General features: G+C 39.6%; 1 protein-coding gene across 1 annotated transcript in view; it reads right to left on the reverse strand.

Annotated features, from left to right (window-relative positions):
• Positions 1-27,035, reverse strand: part of EIF2B3 (eukaryotic translation initiation factor 2B subunit gamma) — a 102,056-nt gene that overhangs the window by 61,272 nt on the left and 13,749 nt on the right. The window contains exons 4-5 of the mRNA XM_067301117.1: positions 20,567-20,726; positions 14,931-15,042 (exon numbers count right to left, since the gene is read on the reverse strand). Coding sequence (XP_067157218.1) covers positions 14,931-15,042; positions 20,567-20,726 — 272 coding nt within the window. The remainder of the gene's footprint in view (positions 1-14,930; positions 15,043-20,566; positions 20,727-27,035) is intronic.

Here is a 27,035-nt window from a genome sequence, read left to right on the forward strand (position 1 = left end):
TAATAATGAAAGCAGTAGTACAGAATCATTTTCACTGCTGATCACAAGCTGGGATTGAAAAGCAAAAGGAGAAGACGGCAACTGAGCCCTCTGTTGAGTATGCCATTTGTGGTAGTGATTTAGACACCACTGGCTAGAGGCAATAAACTGGCCATGGCGAATAACAAAATTCAGATGCCTCTGTAATGTGCTTTTAGAACAACCCTCTCCACAAAGACCAGAGTGGCAACAAATCCAATCCTCTTCCTTTACAAGGCAAAACCCATGGCAGGACAATTTCCTCATCTTGAAACACTTAGCATAACAAAAAGAAAATGTGTATTGGATGACCTGAAAATTATCGTTTACAATTTTATGACAACCTCAGATACTATTAAAACAAAACAACTCATATTCCCTTCTTGCTTGGAAGAGACTGGGACTATTCCCTGTCTGTGGCTGTGGACTGCTTCAGTATTATCCAACTGCATAAACGAAACTAGTGTCAAAATTAAGTTTTAAATGGCTTGAGGTTTATAAGGAATTAAAGAAGGAAAAATTAAATTTGAAACTCTGCTTGTTTACTAGCACTAATTAAATATGCCAGATTTCTGGGCAAGCTTCCCATCCTGTGGCTACTACGTTACTGGCTTGTAAAACAGTCAACAAGTACATGAGTACAAAGCACAAATACAATAACAGAGATTCATGTACAGTCCTGCCCTTAGCTTGTAAAGAAAAAATGTATTAGGAACAATCTGTAACTATAAAGACCTGTGCTGACTCTCTAGACTGTATTAGTAATATAAAAAGGGCCGAGTCTACAATGGCTGCTTTTGCAGAGAACAGTATTAAATCAAAGAGAGTTAAGAAGCAATGAGCAACAAACAAAATGAACAGGAAGCTTTAAGAGACTAGTGTTATGTTCGCTTCTGAAAAATCCCATGCTTCTGACTCAGCTCCCAATATATTTTGCTATTAAAAATAAAAAGGAGTTGTGGCACTTTAACATGAGAAGTGGGCCTGATTGTTCTAACCAAGGAAGCTGCACTCCTAACAAAAAGTAGATTTTATATTTATATAGGAATTCACCAGAAGATAGGTTTACTTCAAAGAGCTGGAATATCAGATTTAATGCAAGCAAGGCCCATATCCATAATCGTATCATCCATTTAGGTTCTAAACCCCTAACACAGGTACTGTCTCGTTGTTCTGCATTTTAAAGGAACTAGCACAATCCGTTTACAGCCCGTGAGGAAACTATAAACAAATCAAGAAAGAACAAACTAAAGCCAACTTCAGCTTAAACAGAGCCTCTGGATATTGTTCATCTCAGCACGCAGGTGAAAGGAAACAGAATACAAGTAGTGGTACCTGCATCATCCACAGGTAGATAGGGCAGCAGAAGGAGGGACAGCAAGATCCCACGGCCTAAATGCTGGTCTTTGTACATCCTTCTTTCAGGAAAAGCTTCCCATTTACTTTCAGTGGCTGAAGCAGCAATTTCTACAAAAGTGGCAAGCAATTCTTAATGCAGAAACCCTTGAAAACGATTCTGCAGCCTCGACAGCTTCAAAATGAACCACCTTTTACAGTTACTCTGCAATTAATGTATGCTTCCACTGTACAGTAGCATTGCTCAGCTTTAAGGAAACCAGGAATTATGCTTCAATAAAAATCCAGCCACACAAATATTCTGCTATAAAAATAAAAGCATAAACATATAACTCTCCAGCTCCCAGAATCACGTACATGAGGCAGAGCGAAACGATATAAAAATAACTAGGTTTTTGTTTATATCTGAGATTTACAAGAGCAGTTCCAGAAACTAAGTTCTTCTACAGAGGCATTGATTTAATTAGCCTGCATAGCACACTTTATTTGTATTCAGACCTCTGACGTACGTTTATAAAAAGAAACAAATACACAACGGATACACAGATCATTTGCTAAACTTCTATGCCCAGGTGCAGATAAGAGTTCTCAAACGCACTCCCATGAGCTCTTCCCCGCACGCAAATGATACATAGTTTGTATACATGGAAAAAGTATGTTTTCAATTAAAAATGTGACTGAATCAATTGAATCATATATCCTTGCAAACCAGCCAAAAATCAAATACAAATTAAAGTCCAGAAGAATTTTCTGGAAGTACAAACCATACGGTACAACATTTCCATTTCTAGTAAAAAAAAAAAGGATAACCTCTCATTTCAAAATGAAGCTAGAAGTGACCCAGCAGTGCGTAAAAAGATGCTGCTGTTCGGCAGTGAAGTAGCTACATTAATAAAAGAGACTCCAAAAACATAAATAAATATAACTGGTAAAAATCTCAGCTTAGCAAGTAAGCACAACACGATCAAGTAACAGCAAAACATTTGCTTCGTACATTCTGGTAACAGTTAACCTCAACTGACCATTTTTATGTTAAGACCTATTCTGGGTCTTACTATCCAAGCGGATCACAAAGCTACCTCTTTAGAGACATTGGCCTGGGATTCTACCTAGGCCAACCACAGCGGCAGTTAGGGGGACGTTATTTAAGGTAGTGAGCAAGACTGCTAAGAATGGGTTCTCGTACACTTATTTCACTCTACCTGGATCCATATTGGCACAAATTTTGTCTAGCTGTCCTTCCTCATATTAGATTTAGAAGCCCAAACATCCCAGAACTTTCAGAATGAATGTTAACTTTAAGTGTAAATAAGAAAACACCATGTACTTTTAGAGACAAAGCTCATGTTTAAGTCAGTGCCTACCTGCAAGGAAAGCTTTCGAGGCTCAGTAATTGCCTTCCTTCGCATAACTTCATTTAACTCTCCATACTAATGCTCTACCCAGCCTGCAGCAAGCAGGGATAAACAGTTTTGACCAGCAAAGTTGCACTTTGAAATCAGTTCAGCCTTTGCAAGTACATGGCCCTGCCATCTTTCACCTGCAGGCACTGCAACTGCCCTTGACTGTCACACATGCGCAGCACACTTCTGGCAGTAGCCTCAAATTGCTATAAGGTAGCACCTTCCCCCCATCCCCATTAATTTTAATTGTTTTTACCATGAACAGCTCAATTCAGCTTTTATCTCTCCACCAATAACTTTCCAAAATAACTGGCCAATGATGAAAAGGACTCACCAGCTACATGCTGGCATATCTGGAAACCTTTGGAAACAGTAGTGCCCTAAGACATCTAGGCTCTGGATACTCGCACTGAGACTTCCTAAATTAAAACTTAGGTATTCTTATTGCCATGGTAAGAAAAGTGGAAATCAACAGTAGTACAGCAGGCATATAGCAGGTAAAAAGATGGAAGGCTTTCAAAAGTCTTGAACTGAATCTACGAGTTACCTCCACAGTGGACACAACACATTTTTATTTAGGAAAATTAAGAAGTCAATGGACAGAAAGAGTGTCAAGGGGAAATTAGCCTTTAAATTATTTTGTTGCAGCCTGCTGCCTCCGTTATGGTGAAAACTATCCTTTATAACTTCAAAACACAAAAATGAAGGAACAGCTAAAATGACAGACTTCTTTCCAGCAGGTTCCTCAGTTGTGCTTCAGCCCTAGTGTTTGTAGCATTCTTGACGTACATGTTCATTATATCCTCATTTATGCACACCATCTCTATGGGGCCACTATTTCGCAGGGCAGTATCACCTTTTGCTTTATTAACACAATCCGTCATTTGGAAAACATTAACTCCTTCTCTTCATGCATAAAATTTTCACAAAAAAGCACACACAAGAAGCTCACTTGGCAGCCCAAATCATCTCAAAAGATGCTTTAATGCAGAAATTGTTGGCATGCTTTTAAAATGTCTTAGGAGAAATGAAAACAAGTACTCTTGGGAGTGATCACTTTCTAAAGGGAATTAGTTTTCTACTATAAAAAGCAAACTATTTGAAGTAAGAATTATAAAGGATTTTAACTCTTATTTGACATTCGCATTTTGGTAGAACCTGGAAGGGCTGACCAAAGCTGTACATATGGGTAACAAAAATGCCATTTTAAGAGTTCAAGAATTGCCTTCAGATGACTGTGCTGGAAGTGCACAGCAGCAAAACAAACACTAGGATTAAGAAATATCACCTTTTCTCCTTGATCCCGAGTAATGGAGACCTCAGAAAACCTACACAATACTACTACTGTTTCTGCACCAAAGCTGGCTCCTACCGAGTCCCCCCGGGACCTTGGTGGCATGCTGTGAGCCCCAGGAGGACTCGTTAGCTCAGAGGCCACGCTACGTGCGCAACTATGTCGCTGCCCTGGCATGGCCAGCCTGGCCCCGGCAGCAGTACAGCCACCCGCATGCTAGCTCAGGTGCGGCGCTACAAGCTGGGCCAGCTCAAGCCACTGTTTGCAAAAACAGTTCAGGTGTACGCAAGGAACCACCTATCTGCAATCTGGATTGTATACCCAGGAGTAGGGGCTTGTTAATGCAAAACAAAACATTTTATTTTTCACCATATGTCCAGTCCTTTTGTACGAAGGACTGGAGAATAAATGACTAAATTGAAAGGAAATTACAGACAGTAGAGTGATTATAAGAACAGCAGTGTGTAACAATATAATATACAATAAACTACACAGCAATACATTTAAATACTATTGGGGTCTGACAGATGCAGAAATTCAAGTGCTGAAAGCAAATATCTAGATTTAAAGATGGTTTGTAACTCATGCTGTATGCAACGTTACGGCAGCTGCTTTCTGTAGAAGTACTATTCTGATTCTCAACGTAGGAAAGCAAACAGTTAATACCCTGTACTCAGAGCAGCATTTTACATTTACAGTGCTGATATAAACATTCATGATTTATGCTCTTTGAGACAGGAAAGTAATATTATGTTAATTTAAAAATGAAGAAAGTAAGAGACAAAAATTAGGGGCCACGAAGCCAGGTAGAGAAGCAGGATCTCTTTTTTCATACTTTAATTACAAGACTATCTTCTTAATGCAAGCAGATGACAGTATATCAATTCACATCTTAATTTACATTCTTTCCAGCACCAGATCACCTATAGAACAAGAGAACTCTTCCTCTGTAAACAGAAGGTTGCTTACTTTAATGGTTCTCTATAACAATCAAACAGATTAACATCTCTCTTTCCCGCACCCCCAAAGAAAATTATAAATTACTAGGAAATAAGGTCAGATAACCTTTCTGCAAATACTTCAAGTCAACAGATGTCCAGGACATGAAAAGTCATTTATCCCAGGCATGAGGTTATCCCTGCCACATATAAAACCTTGTAATCTATATCATTTCCCTAGTGTCATAATCTGTCCTATTAAGATAGCAAATATTAAGGGCATAGCAAAAACATGTCAAAGTCTAAATTTTTCAAGTCTCTGTCTTCATATAATAAGGCAAATTGGAAAAAAAAACAACACAGAATCCTGCATTGTAGAGCTACACTATCATGACTTGCATCTAAAACAAACACATGCAAGAGACATGCTCCTCAGATCTTAAATATATACTATTTTCTCAAGTGGTAAGATACAGAAAAACATACCAGCAAGCAGTAATTTGGCTCAGTGATCCATCCCCTCAATAACCAGCGGCTACCTTTAACTCACTAACAAAGGAATCTAAATTGTATAAATCAATGTCCCAATTAAGATTTTGTTTAGGAAGAGTTACGGAAGAGAAACAGAATGTAATCATTTGCTAGCGCAGTGGCTCCAGAGGTCTGGGAGCGAGTGTAAGAAGAATGGAGTTGAATGTGGGAAGGGTCCATTATTCTTTCAATAGCGTCTGGTGCTGCAAAATATGTGCTTGCATACTTTCCTACTTGAAAAGCTTAAATCTCCAGTAGCTTCTTGGTCTGGGAAAATGGCAAGCACCCAAATGCTAACCCAGGGATCTAGGAAAAAGATCTACCTGAAGAACAATATTTTTCAAGTGGCCTTAGAAGTGAAAAATGGCCATAAAGAGAAGTCTCATTGTCAAGGGATTTTATTCCTTCTGTATGTCTGCTGTTCCTCAGGTGCTGTTCCCCACACACATCCCCAGCCCATTCCAAGGCGAGAATGGAGAGAGGGCCTCTCTGAAAATAATCACGCTTGCTGAAAGACCTGCCCTGCATAAATATCTCTAACAATAGTACAAACAGAAATCAGCTTTCTTCCCCTATACTTCAGCTGAAATTTATGGCACCGCTGGCCATGATTCTGTTATTACTGTTCTACCTGGCTAAGATTCAAAGTCACAAAAGTGAGAATTTCAGAGACTTTCAGCAATGCTGTAGCTCATGGGGAGGGGGGGGTTAGGAAGCAAAATAATAAATAATAATAATCTAGAAAGAGCTCTATAAATGCTGTATCAGTGCATTAAAAGTGAACATATATATGTGCAGATATGTATATATATGCATGAACACCTGCACTGTAGAGACAAGACAGAGAGAAGTTAGGGACGTATATGGCCTCTGAAATGATATTTAATGCTACAGCTTGAGAATAATAAAACAAAGAAAAAAAAATCAAAGGGAATACTGAAAGACAGTCTCTTGTGCTCTTGCAAATATCACCAGCTGCTCAGAGGATTTATATGCAGAAAAACTAGAAGTTCAGCTTTAACTTGAATTTCACTTGCTTTCTTACTGCTTTGTTTCCAACCCTTGGAGTTTTAATTAAAAGTCCATCAGTCATTTTTTCTCTGAGCACCTTAAGTTATTCCCTTAAATCTGTATGCATTGACTGACCCATATTTTTCAAACTCCTGAGCTTCCACTAATCTGAAATTAAGAATATTTCTCTCCTCTTTGTTTTTTTTTGGAGTCTTTTTTGTTTGGTTGTTTTTTTTCCTTTAAGATTAAAGGATTTCAAGATGACCAGCTAAAGAAATAACAACAGCTATTGCTGGCCAATCTGCAGCTATGCAGGTACATATAAGTTATGTTTAAAATAAGTAACTGTGGAAGGTGTAACACTCTGCATTGCCAGTTAGCATGTGAAGGTCTAATCATCACTTCCTCTTAATTCCTAGCTGAGTATTTCATATTCAGTGGCTGGGGAAGGAGACAGTTCTATAAGAAATCTCTGTGACGGCTGGATAAGAAATTTTACTACTAGCAGAAGGAATCTGTATCCAGTCTTTATTAGCTGGAGAAAAGGTACAATCAATTTGAAGAAGAAGAAAAGAGGGATTTAAAGCCAGGGAAAATAAGGACTGCTCAAAGCAGAACCGTAGAGGACATGCTGCTGCCCTTAGGAAGAGATCTCTGCTGTTTACTCGATCCACTGGAAGAACTCCCGGGGAGCATGTCTTCGCAGGAGAAAGGAAAGTTTGCTATGCTCTTCATTTCCTGTGTAATTCCAGAAACTGCCAGCACAATGCTGTTTGGGGAGAACCACACAACGGCTATTCAAGAGGGAATTCAGCATTGTATTCTGAATGAACGGAAACATTTCGAAAGATATATATTGCTGGGAATAAAGCAGAATGCGAAATAGGGATCGTGAGTGCACATATATGCCTTTAACCAGCTAATTGTATATTTTGACTCTTTCCATTAGGGTTTTTGAATTATTCTTAGCAGCACTAAACACCAGAATAAATCATCCAGGTTAGAGTTCACAGTAGCCAAGAAGTAAGTGCAATAAATCAGCATTAAAAAATAACGCAACTACAGTTCAATTGATACCAAGGGTAGCTAATTTTAATAGACAGGCTATCACGTTTATGTATCTGTGTGAGTTAGTGATTCGGGATCTCAAAGACCAGGCTGAAGGAAAGGCTCTTCAAAATCCAGGTTTCTTAGCCTGAGCTAGATTAACAGTGCCTTGCAAAAATCCCACAGGTATTTCCCTCCAGCCCACTGAAAAAGCTTCTGCTAAACATGACATTAGAGAATAATACTAAAAAAAAAAAAAAAAAAAAAAAAAACCACAGACAGACAACATGGTAAGGGAACCACAAGAGTAAGCTTTGCTTGGGCTAAGCAATCAGGCCCTCAGCCCCGAGCAGAATCAGACTTTTTAACCGAAGAGGAACAGTCACATGCCTCATTTCACCCTTACTTTGCTTTAAACCAGGCAGTTTCCTCCCCCCTGTATTCCACATTGGCTGATAAATTCCCCAACGGCGGGTGTTAACTAACTCTGCATTCCAGTCTGCTCTGCGTCATGGAGTCCCACATCCCGCTGATGAGTAACACATGTCTGACATGTGGAAGGGGAGAGCCTGACAGCGTTCACACAAGCAGGGATAACTCCTCTGACCTCTGACTTTTTTTTTCTGTACCATCCCACCTGCACAATAAGGAGTCTGTGCCCCTTTATCGCTTACCGGTCATCCTGGGATCGCTGGACACAAGCTGAAACCTCAAGATTTCAACAGCTACATTATACCTCATCAAATACATACTATGGCTGAAAACATATGTTCAAAGCAAAATCTTGATCATTCCGGGTCTCTCCCCCAACCAGACCATACAGAGGAACTTCTAGCTCAAACAAGTTACATCTGGATCAATCAGGGTAAATATGACACACAAATAACTAGTGATGGATACAGTTCCCACCCACTTTGTGAGATAAACTAAACTCATTGCACTGCTAAAAATCACAGACACAGTGGCAACTGTTTTAAAATATTAAAACAGCTTTTTAAAACAAACGGAGCATTTGACATGGTTTGGAGACCCAAGCCTCGTTCAGAGCACAATGAGACTCAGCCACGGCATTGTCCGGCGGGATGACTCATATGGAGCACTGCGTTTACCGAGTCACATGCACTCCACAGTGTCCAAACACCACAGTCCTCTCTTCCTCCTTTGAAAACTTTGAAAAGTAGAACAGAGCCACGGGCTGAGCGCTGCTCTGAGACCACAGCTTTAGGCAGACAAATGACTAATGACAGTCCACGCAACCTGCGTTTACTGACGATTATAAATCGAATGCTGAGCCCCATGCTTTCTGCTTTTAGTCTTTTGCTTTCTGTAATGCTGGCAAAAAGCTGGTAGTCAAACTAAATCCATTGCCAATAAGTCTTTCTGTGGCTAAATTCAGTAAGTGTTTTTGCTAATATTTCCAGATTCTAAAAATTCCAGATTTTAAGATTCATGACTTCTTACCTATTCAGCTATCAAGACATGGCATGCCCTTGCCTTTATAAATAGGACCTGGATATGTTGTACATTCTTTCAACCCTCCGTGAATTAATAAAAAAATATAGCAACAGCAAAACAATAAAATCCAGTGGATGTAACAGTATTAAAATCGGCAATAGCAGTATGTTCTTTAAAATATAAAGCTCAATGTCTCAAAAACTGCTTTGACAGTATATTCATATTTGTTGCATAAACATAAAATACAAAAGTAATGAATTAAAATATTTTCTTTATATTTGTCTGCATCTATTTTAAAAACAATACATTACTAAAAAAAAAAGCCATCTCTGAAGGTGAAGACTATAGTCATCCCCAATATATTTTCAGAAAAAGCATAACAAGTTGAGCAAAGTTTAAATGCATAATAAAAAGGAATACTTTCTGAGAAAATTAATTCATTTTAGGTTATAGCAGTTACTCTTAGTGAAGTGAGAACTGCTAAACAGGCAAGCAAGATCTCCAAGGGCATCTTGAGAACATCTATTCCCAACTCGTGGCTTGAACAACAACTCACAGGCCAACAGTCTGCTGCTGAAGTGTTCAGCAAGATCCTCTTTTGTAAAGAAATATGATTAAAGTTACACCAGTGTTTTTAAAGTGTGGTTATAGTCTGAAAAGTTAGTGTGTAAAAATCGCACCCTCTTATTCCATAGACCTAGTTCCGTTGTTTTGATTCAGAGTCAGGTCTGCTTAGTTTACTGGCTAAAATAACTTTTTACAACTTTCTAAATTCCTACTAGTACTGTGAAACCAATTCAGTTCTGGGAAGGGGAATCAGATTCTGTTCTGGCTTGTGCATCTGCAAAAGGATTATTACCTAAATCCATACAAACAACTTCTATTTTTGTGATGGAGGAGCCAAAAAGAACCCAATTTATTTTCTGGATGCTAATCAGAAAATTTTATTTTTATTTATGAAAAGAGCAGATCTGAAATAATTGTAAAGACAAGAAGATTCACACATCAGTCTCCAAAAGTCGCATTTTAGAAAAAAAACAAGACTTTCAACTCCTTTCCACAGTATTCCTGAAAACATCACTGTATGCAAAGATACCTTGCTGACAGAAGTTTGCTAATACTGAAGACTACCAATTTTTCCAGTGTGGGAACAACACCAAAGCAAATACATACATTCGCTCTGTAGACAGCTGAGTCCAGCAAAGGTGTTATGGCTCCCTGGACTGTCCCCCAGCTGCTCCTCAGGGTTCCCCTACCGGGTTGAGTTATCACATCCCTCCCTTCAGATCTGCCAGTGGTACTGCTTGTGGGAGCATTCCCTAATGCACAGGACAAAATGAACCCCTATCGAAGTCCTGCTGTTTAATCTATTAAAAGTAATCCAACTCATTTTGACACACGTGGCTTATGAAGTATTCACTCATATGTCCAGCTGGGGGCTGGATGGCCAGCCTGGAGGTGGTAACCCCCTTCACCAGCACAGCTGGGTCTGGAAGAGGACATCTGCCCAGGATCTAGTTTAGGATGTTTTATACAGCAGAGCACCTGCCTCTATCTGTGTTGCTCCCATTCTTTCTCATGGAGCTATATTTTGAAACAAAAACAAATGAAGCACCATAGGAGTGGCAAAGTATTTCCGAGACACCAGTTCCCCAAGGAGGGCAGTTTCAGACAACAGAAATGCTAAAGAAGTTACAGTGCATTTATACATGATCCACTTATTTAAAACAAATTATCAGCAGAAAAAAGGCAACATCTCAAGGCAACAGAAAGGAAATCAAGTGTATCAAAGCTATTTCTGAACTCCCATTACCTGCCCACTTGGCAACACTGACTTTCAAAATGATACTACACCATTCGTTTTTACTTTCATGATGCAAGGGGCAAGGGAAGAAAAAGATTCCTCCCCAGCTCTACCTCCCTCTTTTCCTTAAAATATCTTAAAAACAGATCTGTATTGTTACTTCAAGGTTACTCATATTAGTACTATATATATTTACAGATGAGGTATTCCTTTCTGTTTGAAATGTATGAGGTAATAAGTAGCTGGGATTGTCATGGTGATTTATTAACATATTCTCTAGGAGAAGACCTGCACCTGCATCTGTGCAGATGGAACACCCACGAAGACTTAACTCACCCTTAAACAGCCGACACGATCTTAAAAGGAAACGCTCCAAATTTAGACCTGCTCCAACAGGTGTCTTTTACTGTCTCACTTTGCATGACCATAAATATCAGAGGTGGAGCAAAAAACTCCCCGTCCATTGTAATCACACTTTGAAAACAAATACCTTTGCCCCTTCTCTCTCCGAAAACAAAAAAGGCAGCTATGGAATTCTCATTATTTCCTCAGTCTTTCATTCTGCCAAACCCTAAGTCAGGGAGATGTCACCGGCAAAACCAGGCTCCAGGGATGAGCACATAACTTTCTGTTCTTTCTCTTCAAAGGGCCCCCGAGTTGGCTCTGAAACTTCCCCAAACTGTATTTCTTTCGTTCTAGTATCTCATCTTGCAGCTATTTGCCAGAGTGAATGACACGCACAGGCTGTTCATGGCTTTTTATAAGCTCTCATTACCCAAACAGGGAACCATTTCCTTGAAAATGCTTTCCCCCATGGTATCAGTCTCTCTAGGCACTACCAATAAATTTTCCTCCCAGCCCATCCTGCTGCAGTGTTAGACACACTGAAATGTGCCTGAATGGATATATTTGACACTGTTTTGCGCTTGTTTACTAGAGGGAGGATGCTACCTGTGGGACTTGTCTTGAGAGCGCTTAACTGCACAGAAAAAATGGGCAGTTCTAACAGCCGAACAGAAAGCTTTGGTGGATTTGCCCTGGCAATCAAAGAGGCAAAATCCAGAATCCTTCTTGTGGTGTAACAAGGAGGACAGGTATTCTCAAAACCAAAATAACTATCCACAGCTCACAAAACAAAACAAAACAAGAAAACCTTAAAAGAAGACCTAACCATACTCAGGAACAGAACAACAGAGAAAAATAGCTAACACCAGGAATTTATAAATCTCATTAAAATGTTCATTCTGTAACACTTTAGTTATTACAAAATGCCTGAGTCAAGAGCAAACAAATATTTAATACTCAACAGGTACTCAGGAGAATGTGCATTTTTCCCTGTCCCTCCCCACCAGCTGCTCTTTTATGGCCGGAAAGTGAAGAGCATGAAATCCAATGATAGGAAGAAGGCAAAGGTCAAGAAAAAGGTTTTTCTTCAAGGATTTAAATTAGCGTTCTACAGCTTTGGATGTTTTGTCAACAGAACTTCCCTCCTGTGAGAAGGGGAAGCCAAAGGACCTTTGAACAGTTTTTGTATGGGATCTAGATTTTTACCAGTAACAAGAGTCTACACTTTAAAGAGAAGTTAATCTTTCCTTTTCCCATTCCTTCCACCACTCCCTCCCTGTCCCTCCTTCCATCCCCCTCCTTAAAAGGGAGGGAAAAAAGAAAAAAAATCAAAAGGATCCACAGAACAAACCAAACACTGAAAGAGTTCTAGAGTTCATGTAACAAGACCACCACAACCCTTCAAAGGGATCATTAAAAACAAAACAAACAAGAGCAACACCCTCAGGATGCCTATTGTATTTTACAAAGGAACAAATGAGCATACTGGAAATTCTCCCATCGTGCCACAAAGTCTGTTATTTCATCAAAACAAAGTCCAGAGATCAAGAAACGGCCAACATGGTAGCTGAAAGTCAGTCACTTCAAGTGATCCATATGAAAAGCAAGATTGGGCTTGCTCTTTTTTTCTTGCTTTACTATGATGTATAAAAAAAGACTTCAAAGATGGTTTTAAGCGTTGCTTTTGTTTCTCACATGAGAAAGTCAGGGCTTGAGCAGGTCTAGACAACACAGTGGTTAAAACATCATTAGCTGCCAACATTTTGTCTTCCTAGAGCTCCCACAGTTGTTGCTACCATGGAACTGCCTCACTTGAAAATATTTCATGATTTCCATACGCTATGTTGCTTCCCTCAGAATTTCTCCAAGATGGCAGCTGCAAAACAGAGAGAGCACACTAGCATCCACAGCAGGCGGTTTCAGAGGACAGCAGTGTTAGAGGATCACCCAAGTGGATAATGACCCAATGCTTCAGCCTGATACTTCAAAGTGCCAGGCTGCTTGAGGTCCTTGGAACCTCAATAAAATACATAAAATAAAATCAAGTTCTTGGTGACTTGTACACACTTAGCAGATCTTCCCTCTCTGTGCTTCTAGACTATCATCTGTGGGCTTTACTTGGAAGCTGGTTAACACTTTACATTACATTTACTCAGGCAAAACTATCAAAGCTAAGACAGGGAGACATACGGATTTTATCCCATCTGTAAATCACCAACATTACGTTTACCAAATCCCAAACAGTTACACTCAAGAAGATCTGCTGAAGCAATGTGACTGAACAGGTGTTCCTGAAGGCAGAGTTTGGCCTGCAGGATAAAGTCTGATTAATTTAGCTATAGGGTAACAGGAATGAGAATCCTCTGTTTAGATGAACCTGTAAAATCAGAGGTCAACTAAGATCACATGTGTTACAGCAATTTCTAAGTTGTTATATTACAGCCACCTGCTTGTGCTATGAGAAAACCATAAAGACAAGCTTACCACTAACAGTAGATACAATATTCCTCCCTAGTCCAAAATAGATCTATTATTCTTTAATTGGTCAAAAACACAGAATGCAACAGTACTGAATTTACTATACTGTGCAGATCAGCTGCTGTGCTCGCCCAGAAGGCAGGCCTGCAGCTTGCTCCCTGCCACACCCAAGAAAAACCGAGGAGAGAGGCTGTGGGAACACGATGGGACAGGGTCTTTCCATCACAGTAGTTAACATGGACCACTCTTGGCCACCTTTCTCCAAGGGTAAATCTTAAACCCAGGCAGAAGAGTCATCTTTCCATAGGCATATAGCACCTACCTTGCATCTGGTAGCGGGATGTTCAAGAGAAGATAACACCTAGCAGTGGATTGTTAAAGCCCAAACATTTCACATGGCCTACAGCATACATCAGCGGGATTTGCACAGAAGAGATTACCTAGGAGTAGGACCTGGATGTTCACATCCTTGATTTACAAGGTGCACATGGATGAATTTCCTAGCTCTCAGATGGCTGCCCTACATGTCTAATCTCACAGAGATGAAGCCTGACTGTCAGTGTGGGACAGACTACAAAGGCTGGGCTCTGAAAGAGCCAGCGGATCTTTCCACAGAAGATGTTAGACAATGTATGGGTCTTAGAAAAGTAAAATTACTGTACAGAAGAGCATACAGAGCAACAATTCTTCTTTCTTCTACTAATGGATATGAATTGCACTGTGCAGGAAGCTCAGCCAGTCAGGCAAACTTATTAAACTAATCTAAGTCTTCAGTGCAGTTTAACCATGGATATAAAATGGGTTTTCTAATGAATCTTTTTGGGCCTGGAAACACAGCTGAGGTTTTGTGCCTTATATGCACAAGAGTGTTATGAAATCTTGAGCATCTTCCTCAAGTCCCACAGATCACGTGGGACTGAGCCTGTGAGATTAGCATTTCACTTAGGGACATTGGTCTACTATTTCTGAATCTCTGTCTAAACTGTATCTGAACCATAACCATACAGGCTTCAATTCAAGAAGAGTCACCTTTCACCCATTCCATTGCTCTCCCTGGAATTTTTCACAATAAAAGTATCAGACAGGCCTATCAGCTGCTTGTAATGATATAATGAATAATAAAATGTTGCTCACTGAATACTGCAAAAGCTTCTTTACCTCTTCCCTCCTCATCCCACTTTGTCTTTATCCATCATTCCTATTCCACCCATGCCAAGTTCAGTTTCTATTACAAGGACTCATAAGCTTACTTCTGAAGGATGGATCTTTTAATGACAAGTTCTTCATCCAAGTCAGCTTCATTAGCCATGAAGAGCAATCTTTTTCCTGTGTCATCCACTCCAATAAAGTCGCGCTGCTCCACTGAAGTAGAAAATCAAACACAATCATTATATAATCCTGCCTTAATGCAGGCTGAAAAGACAAATGGGACCACCAACCACCCCTGAAACATGAAATACTAGGTTTCAGACTGACCCAGCAAATAACAAATTTGTACTAATTCTCCACAATATTCATTTACTGCTTTTCAATCAGGGTAGCTGATATGACATTCAAATCAGGTAGCTGATCATGACATCCAAAACAACGTCCATGCAGCTTTTTGCATCCTTGCTACGAAGATGTCAGCTACAGGTCCTGACATGCAACACTATCTTGAGCTATGCTAAATTGTGCTTCCCTTCTCTCTCTTTTTTAACTACTACCCGAATTCACATAATGACAAAACCCATGGCAATCAAAATTCTTCAAAATCCAGCTGTTTCTTCCTCATCCTAAATCACTCCATTTCTTACATTAGAATTAGGTGGTGTGGAGAGTATTATGATTTCAGGCAAGACATAACTACTTCACAACTGATCTCCTATTTCAGGTGAACACTGAGAGCAATAGAAAACCTAAACCACACACACAAATACATATAAACAGCACAGATTCTAAAACTCCTACCACTCTGATGTTTCTGGGTGGGTTAACTTGTTTTAAATACCTATTTGTAAAACTGCCAACGAAGAGAATACTTAATAGTCACATATATTACTGTGGCAATTTCTATTTGCTGCAATCAGTGACAGTGCATAAACAGTGACCCTATTATTTGGGGCCAAACTGGCAAATATTCAATCTCCTAAGTCCTAAGCCTTTAACCACATAACAGCATCCTCTATAAGCAGTTAATTCTTTAAGATCTTTTCTCAGCTAAACTGCATTTTAAGCCCATCTCCCCCAATTCAGCCCCATCCCTTATTTTCTTCATATTTGTTCCGTCAGAGTTACCACAGAAACAACCACTATCAAAATACAGTCAAACCTATGCAGCTGTTGAAAGCTCTCCTCCTGGCAGCCTTTGATCCAAGTGATCAAGCATACCCTCTTCAGAAATCTCCCCACTCCTTCTTGGAAATTAATTATACAGCAGAGGAGTACAAAAATAGGCCTGAACATGCAACAATATGACAAATGAAGTACAATTAGCTCACACACTGTAAAAATCAGAATTAAGTCTTGAAAGCAGCGATAAACCTCATTCTAAGGAGCACGATGAAATTTGAGACTAGGGGCTAAACAACTATCACCACTGCCACCTAACCAGGGTCTCCTGGCAGAGCAATGCCAGTGTTTCTCAGTCAGGGTACCCGCACCTCTCTCAAAGAAAGTTCAGGTTGCCGCTGCCTATCTACTAAATGTGCCTACAGTATCTCTATTTGCAACATACTACACTGCTATAGGAAAGGTCTTGTCTACACACCAAAAAAGAAAACAGAAAACTTGCTGAAAGCAGAACTACATATTGGCTACATAACTACTGCCAAACAAGTTCCCCTTGCTTGTGTGGATGGATAAGAAATAGACAGCAAAACCATGTTAGAGAGCTGTATTTTACATGTGGTGAATGCCAGGTCAAAGTAAGTTTTTCACTGTACACTGGCAATAAACAGCATTACTTTTGTCATTTAAAAAAGACAAAATTTATTACTAAAAATCAATTACCCAGAGACACAAGAGGGCTGTTCAAATTACACTGGCACTATGCAGTGAGGAAAGATAAAATGGAAGAATGAATACGTAGCTAGCTTACTAAAACCCTGTGACAAATGAATAAGAAAAGTGTTAAATCTGCAGTGACATTAACTAAAAAATGATTTAAAATATAAAAATGGAATCCAGGATGTGTTTTGCCTCCTCATGATAGATAAATAAGGATCTGAAACAGTTATTGCAATTTTTAAGTACCCTAGAAATTAGATCCCATCAATTTTGAGGGCTTTAATGACCTACAGAAATTATGACATCACAGGAGAATGGAAGTTGAGCAATTCAGTGGGGAGAAGAAACAATTTTCAGTCAGATCATCTAAAACGCTTTTTAATCAAACATAATTAATTGACATTCGGGAAAAGGACACCTTTGTTAAAGATTCAGTATCCCCACCCTTTCCATTAAGGGGAGAGAATTCACACGACGCAGCCTGCAAGACCACCAGAGAGGTCTTCTGGCAAACAGAGGGAATACCAGCGATGACATGCCTGCTGCTCTCACGACAAGAAAAACAAGCAGGGAAGAGTCACCATCCCCATCTTTTCTGCCTTTCTTTATACACAGAAAGGTTCAGGCACTTTTCCCCCCACCCAGTCCCTTGCAAGTCACCTTTAAGCGCGGGACTCCGTTCTGGGTCCCTGAACTTCTGACACACACTGTTTATTTGGATTAGTAACATTCATTAGCACTTTTTTTTTTTTGATTGCCATGCCTCTAATTAATCAATTTTAAAAGCCAGTGGGGTGATTATAATCAATGAGACCCTCCCTAAGTATAGAAGCCAGTGAACTTCACTCTGTAACCAGCAACTGAATTAGGCCAAGCATTTAAGACAATCATCAGTATCAATTTATAGCTGATTAAGGTTTCAGCTCATGATAATTAAAAAACTGTTCCCTCCATCACAGGTCTTGAGTGTTCACTAATGTCCTAAAAGCAATGAATTGGTACGGGAGATAAAGGTCTTGCTCTTCTCTGACTCAAAAAATAATGCATTTGTAGCAACAGTCTAACAATAAATAAAGCTGCAAATACATCTAGTGGCTTATCAGGACTGACGATCCATTTCCTAATATCTAAACTTGAACAGTACAGTGCAAGTACACAGAACCAAGGATATGCCATTTATTAGAGAAAGAGTTAATAGTGCCACCAACTATGAAAGGCTGCCCAGTGCTTTCTGTGCTAGTATCTTGTCTTCAGTTGTTTATAAACCTTGTCAATTTTTAATTGTTTAGGATGAAGTTTTCAATATCAGCTGACTGCCTTAAGAGGAAAACTTGGAAAATTTCAGAGAAAACAGTTCAGCTGCTTCTAAGGCAGTGTTTAGCCTAAGCTTAAATGGGCCCTTCCTTTGAAAGGTTCTGGTAAGCCAATTATTTGGAGAAGGAACATGACATTTAGTAAGGACTGCTGATCTGCGTATCAAGAATGCGCCTTTTACCATCTCGTTCTGTTACAAACCTTTGGAAAACTGCAGTTTTGCATACTTTTGCAAGGCTTCTATTTTAGCTGCAAAAATTTTTACAGGTTTTACACCGACGGAAAGTTTTTTTCAACCACTCAACCCCCCAAACTGATCATATAGCAGGTCCCATCTAAGATCTTCTGCACCATCAGGTGGTACATACAGAGCACCCAAGGCATGAAGCTCCACAGCCACACTGTGATGACTGCTCCAGGGAAAAGGGCTCAATCTGCTGTGTTTCTATAACATTATTAACACAGAGGAAAAAAAAACATAGAAACCAAAGCTGACAAGGACAAAGAGGGAAAAAAAAGCATAAAAACAAGGACTCTAGCAAGACTGGGGCTAGAATGGGGAGGAAAAACAATCTCTGAAAACTAGGCAAACTTGGAACAGGCTGTGGAAGGACACTGGACCAAGGAGATAGGAATCTGAAGGGAGGAAAAAAAAGAGGCCAATGGACAGAAAAAAGCAGCAAGATGAAATGAGAAGTCTGAAGTGGAATAGGAGATTGGACTGGTAGTGAAAGAAGATAAGAATGGCATATGTGAAAGAGAAGCCGGACTTCTAGCAAGGATCCTTGAAAGGGAAGACTAAGCAAAGAGACCAAGACTAGGATGAGAAATGGATGCTAGCAGCGGCAGGACGCCAGTGTGGGAAAAGAGACAGGGTGGGACTGGGCAATGTTAGCAGCAATAGGGCACATTCAGTCAAGTAGGGATGAAAGGCAGGAGGGTCTGTGCACCCTAAAGCATACTGTCCCCTTCCACAGCTTGGAATTTCAGAACCTGAAAGTCCTTAGTCTCACCACTCCTCTATTGCTAGCAAATGACTGTGAAAATGACTGGGCAGGGTACTTGTCTCATCTGAGACAGTTCATAGAGAAATCAGCAACTTCCTAGTGCTATTCATGGCAGCTCAAGTTGAGTAGCTCTGAGTGGGAGATCTTTAGCAACCAGTCCCACAGATAAACACTGTGGTGTCAAAATGCTTCCACATGATGGACTCTCAATGTTTTTAAGTTTGGTCTTTTACAGATCTGGGAAATCATACACAGACTATTATGCAAGTAATGTAAGAAGAGTAATGCTACAAAGTCATGCACACAAACTTTAGGAAACAAGTAAATTGAGAATGCATGTGCAACCTGATGTGTTTACATTTGGTAAGAGTCTTCAGATGATCTTGTTTTTCCTCACAGACCTCCCCTGCCTTGCCCTGTGTGCTGAACAGAGCTCACTTACTGGACAACTCTATGATGTTTAATCATAGATCCATTGATTCCAGGCCCTTCCTAACTCCTGAAAGCTCAACTGTGCAGCTACAAGAATGCTCTTGACAATGTTTTACATGCAATTATGATTTAGATTGCCTTTTTAAAAACAGGGGAGTTTAGAGCTGTTAGGGAGTCAAATGCCTAAATGTTTTCAGCTCTATTATCCTTACATTTTGCTCCAGAAAATCTTTTCATGTAAAGAGTTTAAGCACCTTTCTTAAAAAAAAAAAAAGACATTTCCTCCACTTTCAGACACACACGTAGTGCAACTGTTGGCTTGCATTTCCCTCCTCTCTCAAACAGTTTGAAGCCATGCTTTCTTATTTGCATTACTGTAATGCCTGTGAGCTTTAATCATGGACCAGGACACACTAAACCAGCAATAATCAAGCCTCAGCAATTTAACACGTATCATTAAAAGAAAATGAGAGGTAAGGTATGGGAACAACTGTATGGTGTTCAGTACTTTTAGCATATAGGTAAAACAGGGATAATAGCCCTGCCCTGCCTTACAGCAGTGTTGTGAAAATAGACCCATTAAAGATTACAAGGCACTAACTCAGATATTATGGTAAGAGGGACCAGATAAGCATCTAACCAAGTCCTTGAAATCAGCGGGAGTTTTGCCTAGTAAAAGGCTTCTGGATGTGATCTCAGAAGAGATCTCAGAGAGAAGAGTAGTTCAGTACATACCATGAGAGGGAAGAATTTCCAGAAGTATTTGTTACCCATCTAACTCTGCTCCCTACACTCAGTGGTAAAATTCCCAGTTACAATCTGGCTGATGCTGAGTGTTCTTGAAAAACCTAACGGTTTTAATATTCATATGTAACAAAAATCTAGGGTCTGATCCAAAACCCACTGAAGTAACCTGGAGCCTTTCCCTGAACTCTTGTGAGATTTGGACCAGAGCCTGCAAGATTACACGACTCTAATACTTAATTCTGAACTGGAAAAAAGCAAGTCACAACCCCACTAAGGAATCTGAGGAAAAAATAGGATATCTGTACCTTTTTATTTCTTTACTCTCTGATGGATAATCATACATATTATATATATTAATGGTTTCTCTATTATTTATATATATATTCCTATCTACATACCTGGCTTTTTTTTCCCTTTCTGTCCTGGTACCCCTTCTGTGGGTTCATGAGTTTTCTTCATCAACATGGAGAGAGTAGCATCATGGGTCCGAAAGAGATCCACAACTTTATATAAATCAACATCTGTGATCAGATCGCAGCTCAACACCAAGACATCAGTCTGCCAGACAGAAGAAAATAATAAGCCCTTCAGAGATACACATGACCAGATATGGACTAGCATCTGATGCCTTAGCAACAAATACTGTCTGTAACATTTAGCTTTTTTTAAACAACATGTACCATACAGACCCTGACCAAAAAAAAAAAAAAAAAAGTTACTGGTATAGGTTTTTACTGGAAGCAAGACAATTAACTCTGAGGCACTGAATTTCACCAGTTCATGTTGCTCGAGTCCTGCTGTTACTGAATTAGCTATATGCTTATCCAGCTCTGGGCCATAAAGAAAATGTGATCAGCTAAACTGCCATCTCCTCCTAATGGAAGGAACTGGGACACAGAAATCATGACTTTCAAGACTGCCATGAAATTCTACAGTATTTATAATGGCTACTTTTAGTTACATAATGATGTAGAAAAGAAATCTTTCTGAAGAAATCTTTTTAGCTGACTTTGCATCTGGCTACAAACCACTGGAAAAGATTTAAACTATGTTATTTTATCAGGAGGGGAAAAAAAATAAAAAATCAAAGACTATCTAGGATGTGATTTACTCAGTAATTGTGCTGCGATGGTGGGCTCAGTTTAGAAATACATTTCCTAAAACCAGCAATACCCCATATAAAAAATTGAGGAAGTTAGGTCCTATTTAATAACAGGCTTGTATTTAATTTTGATCTCACAGGATTTCAAAGTGCTTTACAAAGCATTTAAGAGAACTGCTGCATACATCACAGAAATGTAATCACACACTGGGTGAGACATAGCAGCTTCATTAACATTGTACACAACCAATACAGTCAGGCTAAAAACTCTTACTTAGAAATGATTTTCTGCATTTCACATGGCTTGCGGAATATATTGCCAAAAATCTAGTAGTTTGGCAATTATCTTCATTTAAACTAATCTTAACATAATATTTCTGCAACACAGCCTACAGAAAATTAGTGAGTTTCTACTTCATTTTTTTTGTTAATGATCAACCTTCTAAATGTGTTTCAAGAAGATAGTGTTTCTTTCTTGACATACACCATTTTCACTTTCTTTGCCATAATTTAATATATAAGCCTCCCTGAGGAGAGGAACATGGTTTCCCAGTTCTTTCTTTTCTAAGACATTATTTAATAAGAAGGGCATTAGAAAATACCTGGTAAAGTCTGAGTTACTTACTCATAGAGGATCAATAATTCTATTTTTACTTCGAATGCCATCTCGGTTGAAAGAGAAATAGTTCAGCATTGACCTGGAAGGTTTGCTTTGCAGACTTTTATCTAATATTAGGAGATTCCACACTGTAGATAAGAATAACTGAGGTCTGGTATATACATTATTTGACAGGTTCTCCTACAAATGGTAGGAAGCTTCCAAGTGTTACCGCTAAGTCATCAGAATTCATCATTTCAAACTATGAGAGTTGCTGATTTGGCACGCTGCTCATAAGGTCAAGCCCTTCAGTTTTCATTTGATTGCTCCCCACTTTACTGAGAAACACCTGGTTGCTTTATGGGAAGTAACAACGTGTAGGTTGAGAATTTTGCATGTTCAAAACCTGACTTACAGCTCCCCTTTTAACATATTTTCAAAATGTGTATTTTATATTACAGTTTTGCCTAGGAGAAGTGTTTTAATTATCACTTGTCTAAAACAAACAAGATGCATACACTGGGAAAAAAAAAAAAAAACCTAAAGCAAGCTATCTACTACTCTGGAACAGCCCTGAATCAATATTTCAGTGCGTAAAAAACAAGGGAGAATAAAATCCAACTTGGTATGGAAGTGAACCTTCAGTTTCAAAACTGCAAATAGTGAAAAACGTAACACACACTAGATACCCTGAAAAACCCTGCAAAATTTTCAGATACTGAATTTTTCAAGTGCACAAATGAGTTACAATACTTGCAGAAAAGGCCAAAATGTATCCAGGACCTAGATAAAGAAACAGCTTCTTTTCAAACTCATTTTGTAGAAGGAAGAGATCTCTGGCTTCAAATCACTGGGGGAGGGAGAGAGGGGGAGAGACACAGACACACCAGTGGACTTAAGTTAAGCAACAATTATCTGGACTTGTAAAACAAATCTTGTAATTATTTCACATTTCACTAAGTGCTTTAATCTGTCACTATAGTAAAATCCCAACAAGCCTTTCATAGTTGTGAACAGGCTCCTGGGTTTTTTTCTCCTCACTATAGGACAAGCTTTTTGCAAAAACTGAATGCAAGACCCCTGAGGAGCATACGGGAACAGAACCACCAAATGTCTGGTTGCCATCTGTTCTACCCATTTACTCTCCCAATATGTAAATAAACGTCAGTGAGCGCAGGGACCGGTGAAACACACAGTTGCTCTGTAAAGCCCACATTTCTGCCTCTCCTCCTGATGAGCAGAGCAGTGGCCTCAGAAGCACGCTGAGAATACACCATGAAAGGCTCTTTTGGGACTTGACAGCCTCCCCTTTGAAACACCACCACCCTCATAAATAAAGCCCTCACTGTCTAATGGATGCACTTTTTTCCAGTGTACAACTCCTGAACGAATAAACTAATGGCTGAATGAAAAAATAAACTATCCTAGAACCCTAGCAGAAGTGTGTGTTTTTCTTTACTTTCTTAGGGCGGGTGGAGTAGAAAGAAAATAAATGGTAGAGCTTATGTTTTTTTAAGTATATACTTCTATACATACCATATAAATACAGTGCACCTTCCCAATGAACCACTGATACAAAGAAGAGAAGCATGTTCTACATGCACTCATGTGCTAACAAGGGGTATGTGAACATACTTGACTTCATGAATTATGCAAACACCTAAGACACACACACATCTCTTAATGAAATATATGTAACTGATTACATCAACCCCAAACTATTGTACAAACACATGATAAGAATCAACATGAACTGATTAAAAAAAAAACAACAAAAAACCCCCCAGCAAGCACACACCCCAAGCAAAATCACCACAAAGGAAGAAAAATACATGCACAAACCTTTGCAAACAGCACCCCCAGCACCCATTACAACCAGGGGGGAGGACAAGGCAAGGGCTTAAGTCAAGAAAGACCAGCTAATGGCTGGAGCACAAAACACAAATTCTTGAAATTCATGTTCACTTTCCTCCTCTGCCAAACTTGCTATGTGCCATTTTGCTTAATACTTCTGTGACAGAAGTATTCAATGACAGACCAGGGCTCCATAAAAGTAGCTGCTGAACAGGCCAAGTGAAGAGAAAAATTCCCCATCTTGAAGAAACTACGGCCCAAGCACAAGAAGAGAGACAGCAAATGACTATGGGTTGGGGAACGCAAGGGAACACTGAAATACTACTATGGTAGGGGAGCAGCAGCCCTAGCACGTTGGAGCAAGCTTGTGTTCTTTGGGGGCATCACAAGAGCCATGGGAAGCAGCAGAATATGACACTGTCCTATGAAGAGTTACTTGAGCCTCAATAATCCCATTTAACCTTGGATTTGCAATAAAGGAACTCGAGTTAGAAACTTAGACTCAGCCTCTAATCAGTGGAGAGAAACTGGCTCTTGCAGAGGTCAATTTATCCCACCTATAATCTGAGTTTCAAGAAGGTGTTTCTCCCTCCCCACCAAGCGTGGAAGGAGCCCTGGGCTTCCAGCTCAGCCTGCACTGAACACAGACAGTTCAGTCAACTCAGGTAAGGGAACACAGCGCTTAAAGCCTCCAAATCTCATCTCTCCCTCTCTAGCTCTGGGTAATACCACTGCACTACCAGACAAACCTTTTCAGAACTGTGGGGTACTCATACTATGGGATAACATACACCCTCGATCTGGATAAATACAACATGGTAATGTAAAACATCAAGAAATTCATACAAAATAGAGAAAAGCACTATAAAAAAAACCCTCAAAACCAACATGTCAACAATTATATTAATCCCAGCACAACATGGAACATCTATGCAAAAAAGAAAACCAAAAGGCAGACTGTTTCAAGAACTCAGTTCAAGACAACTGATTTAAAAATAGAAAACATGTTTTCAATGGAACTAATTCATACCATAGATCAAAAGATGAATGCAATTATATGGTGTAATATACCAGCATAAACAAAAAGCCTTGGACTTGCTCACACCCTACATACCAAGGGCAACACTAAAAACTCTTTTACATTCAGCAATGACTGCTGGATCCCTTCTGTTCAAACAGGAGATATCAAGGTTACCACAGATAGCTGGCAGCAAAAGCTGACTTTTTAATGGTATTCACTATGCTTTTTCTATCAAGCACAGACAAGGGCAGGACCTTGTAGCCTAAACTGCTGAGGGGCCTCAAAAACTACAGACTAGAAAATGAGAAAACATATGTTGCAAGGAAATCTCTAATTTGAACAAAATCAGCCTCAAGAGAAAGAGAAAAACAAATGTCAGTTTGCATTATAAACAGAAAAAAGTCACATATCCACTAGCAGCAGAACCAGCTTCTAACAGAACTGAAGACAGACAAAACATTGAAGTTAAATGCTAAAAGTTTCCAATTGCACAGTATTACAGCTGAAGCTTTGACAGGAAAAAAAAAGGGGGGGGGGAAGAGATTAGATGGACTTTGTTCCTACACTCAGCCTAAGTCAACATGCACAAACAGAGAACTTTGCATCACTTCCCGTGGTGTCACCATACTATGAGGGAGAGAGGAACAAGTTATAATTACTGCTGGTATTAAGACCGAGAATTTATATACACAATAGTCTGGAACTTCACCCATATGAAACAGTGGGGATTCTGCGTAACGCTTTTATTATTCTAAAGCGTGGAAAGGGAGAGAACAGTTTGGCTACAGGCAAACATTTTGATTACTTGCTAGCATGCTCTAGGCAAAGACAGAGATACTTCCTAGCAATTGCATTAGTCACCATGGTTCAGATCAGAGAGTTACATCCAAGGCTTTAGAGAATCCCTTTTTATCTCAGTCTCCACCGAGTCCTCCAATTTCCACACCTGTGACCTCTTTGAAGCTTTTTGGCTGTTGCTGTAACCGGAGCAGGGAACCTCATTTATTTTTGATGTCTGCAGGATCTTGTTAGCTACCAATCTAAATGACCGCCTTTGGCTGGGAATTCCCACTCTGCTTTTATAATGACCTTGATAGCAGGATTCAGAAGCAAATCATGATTTAGTACTTAGTTAGCAAATATGAAACATTTACCTGCTGTGCACTCACCCTGCAACAGCAAGTTTGCTGCAGACCAGCACCTTCATAACTGTTCTAAGGATATCAGACTGGGGACAGACCAGATTGCTCCCCAATCTGAAATCCAGAAGCAGCCCTTCCTCAACAAAAGGTGGATTTTTTTTTTTTTGGTGGGAAAAGCAGTGTCTTAAAGTGAAAGAAAAAGGTGACCTTTTTTTTTTTTTTTAAAACAGAGAAGTCTAATTCAGGAGCCAAGGGAGTCTCTTCTAGTTTCTTGGATGGCCCCGAATTCATCAGGTGAAGATATCTTAAGGCAATGTGAATGCCTTCACATATGTAACCTGTCAGCATCACTGTTTATCTTCTCAAAGAGAGCTGGAAGAAAGATGCCAGGAGCTGGGGAGGAAACTTAACCCTGCTCCCATCATATGGCTCATCCTATGCACTGTATCAGATGGGATCCTACAATGAAAACACTATTTTACATTATCTTCACATCTCAAAAGCTAGCATCCAAAATCAATATTTTTAAATTTACATATATATAAGCTCAGAACAGGAAAGATATTCAAGTCCTGAAGGCATCCTGTCTCCTCCCAGGAGGAAGTCTTGTTACCTAGTGCTAAAGCTGATATGGGGGGTGGAAAACTTACAATCATCAGCAACCCAAACCAGAAGATTAGAGATGAACACACAAACTTATATAAATTCATAAACTTACTATGAGTTTTTTCAAGCAGGACTTTGATATCATGACACTTACAAAACAGTAAACCAGGAGGTCTGGAATATAAGCTTTGCAATCCATCTTTTACTCTGCTTCTGATTAATGCAATCTTGTCACACTTGCACAGTATTCCAAAAATCTTTTCCCAGCTTCCTCCTCCAGGCACAATATCCTTCTCCACTGGTTCCCCACCTTCTGTAACATCAAGAGCAAGTTGTGTACCTTCCACCTAAGAGCCCATCCCTTTCATTCATCATTCACTTAGCAAAAGGTCTACTTCTGTCTTAGATCAATAGGGTATGCCAAGTGTAATATTTACTTGTAATTTCTAAAGGACACGGTTTTATTCCCTGCCAGGGCATACCTAAGAAGTGCTCTGCGTACACCTGCAAGCTAGCACAGTATTTATCATTAACATCTTTTTTA

This window comes from Apteryx mantelli, chromosome 8 (genome assembly GCF_036417845.1).
Source record: "Apteryx mantelli isolate bAptMan1 chromosome 8, bAptMan1.hap1, whole genome shotgun sequence".
Lineage (NCBI taxonomy): Eukaryota > Metazoa > Chordata > Aves > Apterygiformes > Apterygidae > Apteryx > Apteryx mantelli.